The sequence below is a fragment of the Monopterus albus genome, unplaced genomic scaffold (genome assembly GCF_001952655.1).
Source record: "Monopterus albus unplaced genomic scaffold, M_albus_1.0 scaffold258.1, whole genome shotgun sequence".
NCBI lineage: Eukaryota > Metazoa > Chordata > Actinopteri > Synbranchiformes > Synbranchidae > Monopterus > Monopterus albus.
In genome coordinates, this window is record NW_018128138.1 from 159,175 (window position 1) to 167,161 (window position 7,987).

At 43.5% G+C, this 7,987-nt stretch overlaps 1 protein-coding gene across 3 annotated transcripts in view; it reads right to left on the reverse strand.

Annotated features, from left to right (window-relative positions):
• The window catches only part of tyro3 (TYRO3 protein tyrosine kinase), a 23,360-nt gene extending 15,628 nt beyond the window's left edge, over positions 1-7,732 (reverse strand). Inside the window, exons 1-4 of one of the 3 annotated variants that reach the window (XM_020621335.1) lie at positions 6,533-7,732; positions 4,617-4,800; positions 3,394-3,494; positions 3,085-3,255 (exon numbers count right to left, since the gene is read on the reverse strand). In XM_020621335.1, coding sequence (XP_020476991.1) covers positions 3,085-3,255; positions 3,394-3,494; positions 4,617-4,800; positions 6,533-6,596 — 520 coding nt within the window. In that variant the 5' untranslated portion in view covers positions 6,597-7,732. The other 2 variants (XM_020621334.1, XM_020621336.1) reach the window with 2 other exon arrangements.
• Between the last annotated feature and the right edge of the window lie 255 nt (positions 7,733-7,987).

A 7,987-nucleotide genomic window follows, 5' to 3' on the forward strand; every position in this document is an offset into this window, starting at 1 on the left:
TACAGTGGGTACGGAAAGTATTCAGACCCCCTTAAATTTTCCACTCTTTGTTATATTGCAGCCATATGCTAAAATCATTTAAGTTCATTTTTTTCCTCATTAATGTACACACAGCACCCCATATTGACAGAAAAACACAGAATTGTTGACATTTTTGCAGATTTATTAAAAAAGAAAAACTGAAATATCACATGGTCATAAGTATTCAGACCCTTTGCTGTGGCACTCATATATTTAACTTAGGTTTCTTCTGATCATCCCTGAGATGGTTCTACACTTTCATTTGAGTCCAGCTGTGTTTGATTATACTGATACTGATGTTTTATTACCACATTTATTCACTATATCTATAATTTCCTTTTCAACAATTGGCTTAAGAAACATAGAACACCTATTTCTTTCAATTATATTGTTATTTCTATTGACATCTGTACAGATGGTACTTGCTAAGCTAGGACCCACATTCACAAAAAACCTATTAAACTTCTCAACTACCGCCTCGAATCTGTTGACCGGTGTATCATTGTCCATAAAATATGGGGGGTAATTACTCCTATTGGTACTGTTTCTAATCAATTTATTTAATATCTTCCAAGTACCTTTCAAATTGTTTTTATTATCCTCTAATACTTTAGAGTAATATTGTTTCTTACATATCCTCAATAACGCAGTTAATTTGTTCTTATATAATTTATATTTTTCTTCCGCCTTCTTGGATATGTCCATTATAAATTCTTTATATAAGACATTCTTCTTTTTACATACATTCTGTAAACCCTTACTTATCCACAGTTTCCCACTGTAATTCCTTTTGTTTTTATACTGCTTACGAGGACAGTTCCTGTCATATACTTCCATGAATATATTTAAAAATTGCTTATATGCTTTATGTAAGTCTTCCTCTTTGTAAACTGCATCCCAGTCTTGCCCCAAAAAGTCCTCTTTTAGCCTCCTTACAGCATATTCATTCATAAGCCTCCTTCCTATAGAAAACAAATTGTTTTTGGCCTTCCATTTCTAACATGGCAGTCATAAACCAAAAATACCGGTAAATGATCACTGATATCATTTATAAGTAATCCACTGGACATTTTGCTATCAATATCATTAGTAATGATACAGCTGTGATGTAATCAAGGCACGACAGGTACAACAGGTCTGAGGTTCACCTGTGACTGAGCCGCTCACAGGGAGAGATGGGGATGAGTCAGAATAGCAGGTCAGTTTAACTACAGTAAACATTCCTGTAACACACACCTTCCTGGAAGACGACACATACACTGACAGGAAACCAAGTGTGTAATGTGCACGTACTGCTAACACAGTTTCCATTAACAGAAACCTGAGATTGTGTGTGGGACTTGTGTTGCCATCTCCATGAGGACACACGAATGTCCTCATATTAAACTGCATCCACAAAGATGTGCGCTCACACACAGACCAAAACATCAATCCTCCATCAACAGGATGACATCAGCTGAGCAGCAGCTGCTGATTGGAGGATCCTGTTCTGTGCTTCTGGAAATACTCAGATCTGATGACACACCGTAAACATCCTCAGCTTCAAGGCAACTGCCACTGTTTTCCACCTTGGCTCTTATTTTGGTAGTTAAGTCAATTTGATTCCATTCGATATTTTTGTATAGCACCAAATCACAACAGAAGTCGTCTCGGGCACTTTACACAGTCAGGTCTAGTCATTATTATTACAGAGGGAAAACCCAACAAATCCCCCTTGAGCAGCACTTGGTGACAGTGGGGAGGAAAAACTCCCTTTAACAGAAGAAACCTCCGACAGACCCCGGCTCTTGGTGGGCGGCCTTCTGCCTCAACCGGTTGGGGTGAGTGGATAGAGGAGAGACAAAAGAAGAAAAGCAACAAGACACAACAAACAATCAAAGTCCTTCCTGTCAGTTCAGAGGAAGAGGAGGAAGAGGGAAGTGTTCCACCCTACATGATGGCTGTTTATCTGAGCAGAGATGATGATAGTAATGATGAAGACGAGGCACACAAAGTCTGCCAAGCGGCTCCATCCTTCACCGAGGAGCAGCTTACACATTTAACATCTTAAGGTGTGAGCAGTGCAAGGCTGGCTCCACCCGGCCGGACTGGCAACATTATGAAGAAGCGATAACACTGCGACTAACAGCTGAGCCTGGATCAGCTGCACAGTCAGGATTCGTATCAATCAGTTACAGAGCAATAATCTATAATCACCTGTTGTAATCTGACCACTTTTAGTCTGCCAAAGATGGTGTCACAGCTTCAGCTGAATTTAATGAATAAACATTTGTTCTCTGGTTCCAGTTTCTCACGTGTCAGATTTCCTGTTTTTAAATTGGTGAAGTGAGCACATCACACTGAACCGTGTGACCATGAGATGTAAAACCTGCACACAGAGACTGAAGAGACACAAAGCCACCACGAACATCAAACAAGTTTTTCCATGGTAGGAACCCACCGAATAGAGCTGAGCGACACTTGTCCCGGCTTCTGCGTTTGTTTCCACTGCCCTCCAGCTGGAGGTGGAGGTGCACAGGGAGGAAAACAGTAGAAAAGCAAAGCAGGACGGTCTGCATCAACCCATGATTTTATGGTGGGTGGCGGTTCAGGAAAGCACAGGGTGTAGTGCTCCTTAGGTTCCCACAGCGGAAAAGCAACTTTTCAGTCTGTGGGTGTTGTTTCTGTGCAGGAGGGAGGGGATCTGTTCTAGACCAGTTGTCTGTAGATTTGCCCACTTATCAGACACAGCTCCCTCTGGAGACACTAGAGGATTTATGAATGAATCCCCCGCAGTTGTACTCCAAGTACACTGGGGGTGATCAGTGCAGTTCAGGGTTTGGCCTCAGGGGAATGAGACAGAAAAGCCTTCGTATTAATGAGGTGACAATTTAAACTGTCTTCACACACATTCAGTGTATCTGCCTGTCGCTAGAAATGCGCTGAGAGCAGGTCAGGTAAAAAGCAGCAGAGGTGGACACATCCTGACTTGCAGCCCAAAACCTGGATCCTACATTTCTCACAATGCACCTGGGTAGTGTCTTTAATTAGAGCCTCCTACAGGTAAACAGCAGATTTTCTGACCTGCGACGTGCAGGACGGATGGGGACGGCCTAGGCTCTCCCTCCTGGATCCCCCCCAGCCACCACTGCACCTCCACAGGCTCAGGGGGACCCACAGCGGCACAGGTAAGGTTGAACGGGACATTGGGGAACATGGCCACATCTTGAGGCTCCTGGATGAAGTGAGGGACACCTGAAGGAGACAGAGTGTCAAGGGTTAGTCGCAGAGCATGATGGGAAATCTGCAGTAGGAGAACATCTGTCAGGCTGCTGGAACAGCTGCAGGACTGAGAAGCGTTCCCTAATGCTGTGGTGTGTTCAGGGTCCTCACCTGCCACTGTGATCCAGGCTCGCTCAGAGGAGAACGTCAGACCATGGAACTCAACCTCACACCAGTACTGACCCGCATCCTGCTGCTGGACTGACTTCATACTGGAAATGGGAAAACACTGAACCTCAGAACCAGATCCTTGTCAGAGTAGAGCCAAAGGTGATGATTGTATGGACAGAGAAACTGCAGCTCAGGGTGAGGAAAAAAAGATTCAGAAATGTTCTCAGGTTCTTTCAGAGCGGGAAGAGCAAAGTCACGAGTTTCTCCTCTTTCTGATGGTCTCTGTTTCTCTTCAGGAATCTGAGAGTAAAGCTGATTAACCAGCTCCTGCATCACACTGATCTGAGGTCAGTTTCTCATCCCGTGTCCACCCTGTTTAAACACTCAGAGTAAGTCTCTGGCCTGATCTTTCATTTCCCAGCAGCCTCTGGGAACTGTGGACTCCTGTCATATCAGAGAAAAGAGAAGGCCTCACTTCTCAACTCCATCTGCAGAGGACTGTGGAAAGCTGAGCAACTGCAGCCTTACATTCACAGCACGGATCCCTAGGACCTGATCTACCAGGTTACTGGAACGAACCACAAAAAACCCCTCAGTGCAGCTTGGTGCCAGACTTCAGTTTCAAACAGTACTAATACTAAAACTGTCAAAGGTGGAACAATTCTTCTTTGGCTGGTTGTGTTCCGACTAAAGCACACGGCTGCCTGTGAGAGGTCTGGCTTGTTTCGTTGAATTTAAGAGAACGAAAAGTGTTTTTAAATGATTTAATCTGGGAGGGAGAGTGAAGACGCAGCAGGAAAAGGTTCTCCCTGTGCTTCCTGCAGTTTAACTATCGAACAGCAGAAACAAACTGAAGGTTTCTCTGCCTGTTCTGAGCTCCACTCAAACTGGACCCAGTGAGACCAGAACCGTCCGGCACCTAAACTGAGCTTGTGTAGATGGACACGCTGCAGCTTGCTCATACCGCTAAGTATCAATATCAATTTGCTGTTCTCTGCTACCAGCCAAGAAAAGTCAGACCTCGCTGTCATGTTATGGCCTTGTTCTACTTATCTTGTAAATAAAATGTAACATTGTAGTGGCGGTTTTCCCTATGGTATCGATGGTGGCATCATCCCCTAACCCTGTGCATATTTTTCAAGGTATAACAAATTTAGAAACTCCACCATCATGGTTTAGTCTAGTGTCACCCACCCCTCCTCCATGTATGTGTGAGGATGAACCTGTGGAACGTCTCCCAGTGCTGCTCTCCCAGGGTGATGAACATCTGGTCGGTGCTGTAGAGCCTCTCTCCGTCCTTCATCCACACAATGTCTGGCTCTGAAGCCCCCTGAAAAGCGCACCCCAGCCTCACGGCGTTCCCCTGAGACACTGTCTGATTGGACGGATGCTTGGTGAACTGCATACCTGGAGGAAGAGGAGTGAGGAGGAGGAGGAGCAGGTTTGAGAAAATGAGCGACAAGAGGAACAGCACACATTTTGTAATGTTTTGTAAACTTCATTATTTTTTATTGTTTGTGAATCTTTGTTCTTCTACCCTGCCTCTGATGTTTGGGTATTGCTGACCTTTTTGCATGTTTCTACAATTTAAAGTCCTTTTGCTTCATGTTTCTTCATCAGCTGTGACCTCTGCGCCAATTTGTACAGTTGCTGATTCAGGGTTTGAACTTCACGATTCATGTATAAATGTCACTTTTACATGTATTTTGTTTCCTAACTTTTACACAATTACATTTACACTATTGTACTGTTCACTATTTAAATACCTTTAGCTTTTTTTCTGTGAACCTGTGCAGATTTTTCTGGTTCAATTCTGTTACTTGTTCTGCAGAAGACTGTAGGATATGGTTCTTGTTACCATTGCTAACTCTGAGAGACGAGACAGTCCAAGTAACTTCAAAACAGTGCTGATTTATTCAAAGGATCACAGGTAAAATTAACATTACACGCTCAGGCATCTTGCACCTCCAAACTGCTCGCAGGCAGATGTAAGATGAAAGACCCTGAACCCACCAGGCCTATACATTATATCCCTTCGGTTGGGCTAGCCCCATACTACACAGAAACGTCAACCGAGACGTCTCTGTTACCAGCTTTGCAGCTGGTCATAGCAGTAGTCAAAACATGAAGCAAATCAATGTGTGTGTGTGTCTGTTGATTAAGTGGTGTGTAACTAAAAACATTCTCACGACCTCTAGTAACATGTCGTGACTTAAACATAAGAACATATTATGGCTAAGGCTACAGTTATACACGTCATAATAATAAACACCCTGTCTGCTCACAGTCATCAACTCTTCTCTCTAGTTATCCTTGACTAGATGTACCCTGTAGAAACTCATAAGCATGACTAAGCATTTAACAGTCTAACTAGACATCCTATCTCCACTAAACATTTCTAATACATAAAGTATCTATCCAATTTCTATCTGACTAAAAATACCTAACAAGACTGAAGTGAATTTATCTAAAATACGGGTTATTATTATGCAAAAACGGAGTTTATGAACCTGCTGCCAAAGGTCCCGGTGATGTGTGTGACCTAAAACGCATTTCACCACATTTCGCGACAGTAAAGACCATCTGAAGCTCACGTTTCTTCAGTAACAGCCGTGAACCCCAACCCATTTGTCCAAACTCCATCCGATAAAGAGGTCCCCTTGAGCCTTAACTCGTTTGACTTTAAGGGCTTAGCGCCAGGCTTCTGGTTAATCCGTAAACATAACGACCCAATAAGCAACTTGTTTGTATTAAATCTCTAGGTTTTTACCGATTTACGCTGCCACCAAACTGCCCACCGCGGTGCGCTACAGCGGGTGAAGCGTCACCATTTACTTAAACTAAACTTGCTGTGTCGGCCGACCCGACCCGACCCGACCCGACCCGACCCCATCCTAACCCCTCGCCGAATAAACCGGTGAGCTGCTCAAGTTAGTTCAAGGTGTTAGCATGAGTTTTATGGTTTGGTAATTTTGCAACAAACCTACAAAACATTTAACAATTTTTTCCAATGAAGATCAACCTTGAAGACTCGACCAAGATAAACAGTGGTTACATTGTGGCAGAGATTTGACTGATAAATGACCAAACAACAACACGGAGCTGCAGCCATGTTAGCGCAATGACCACATTCACTCACCGTTCCTACACGTCCCCTCACGACTCCTTAGGAAAGACAGAAGAATCCACAAAATCAGCTTCATCTTCTCATTATTTCAGTCTCTGCCTCTTTTAAACCGTCAATCACTTCAACCGGCTCGGGGTCCCGCACTGAAGCCTCTTTTCCAGCCGCACAACCAGGATTTCCACCGGACAAACTGGAGTTTGGAGGCGGGAAAACGCTAAAATCACGGAGGAGAATCCGTCTAAAACTAAACGTGAAAGTGTCGCGAACACACCGAAGATTACACCGCGGAGAGTTCGGTGAAGTTCGTTATGGAAGAGCACAAACACGATGTCACGTTAGAAACAGCGCAAACCGACCGGACCGGAATCGGGGTGGCACCCCCTTCACAATAAAACTACAAATTAGAACGTTTGTTTTTAATTGATGTTTTATGTCATCTATTTGACAGTTCTCGTCCGTTTCAATGGTTTAAATGTCAAATAATAGGTTTTATTTCTCGTGTGCAGAAAATACATAGTTTTGCTTTTTATATTTAAATTGTTTGGTCTTCTGTAAAGCACTGACCTGCAGGACAGGTGCTGAACAAACCACGGCTTCAGGATATAACTATCGGTGTTAACTGTAAACATTTGCTTCAGGAAAGCTGGGGAGATGAGTTTTAGAAAAAAAAAACTGATGTATACAGATAAAACCGATGTTCAGTAGACTCCTTAAGCTCATTACGGGTCGCTCCATATTTGGTTTGCAAAGATTGTTTATTCTTAGATAAAAACACACACACACACTTAACATCTGTTGAAGATTTGTTAAACATCTGTTAAATTTCAGTTTTTGACTACAGATTCAGCCATTCATACACACCGATGGCCTACAGTGCAGGGTGCTGACCTAGCCGTGGGGAGCATCTTGGAGCTCGGTGTTTTGTCCAGGGACACTTCCACGCGTGTACCGGGCAGATCCGGGATTGAACCGCTAACGCTGCGATCAGAGACCCGCTCTATCGCTGCGGCACAGCTGCACCTAGAGTCCGTTTTATTTTACTTATAGTTTAGTTCATTAAATGCTATCCAGTTCGATAAGAACATGGAACCGGAAGTGTAGTTTGGATTTAGGCTCACTTGAAGCTGCGGGGTGTACAGTCAGTTATTTTTCAGACTAACATTATTTTTTGAAAATAAAATAAACAGTGTAAAAACGTATTAACTACGTGTGACCGGGCCAATATACAGGCCTAGGCAACTCAGACCATAGTAACCCTTAGTAGTTCCCCAAGAATAACACCCCTCCTGTTTTCAGAGGTCAAAACTTCCCCAGTACTGAGCTGCTTCCCCCAGATAGATCTGCAAACACAGAGACGCTGGAGTTACTCACACAGATAAAACTTTGAGTCCAAGTATAATTTAACAATGAAAATGTTTTAAGAAACCTAACCCCAGAAGCTAAAATGCTACCTATAAGAAGTTTCCC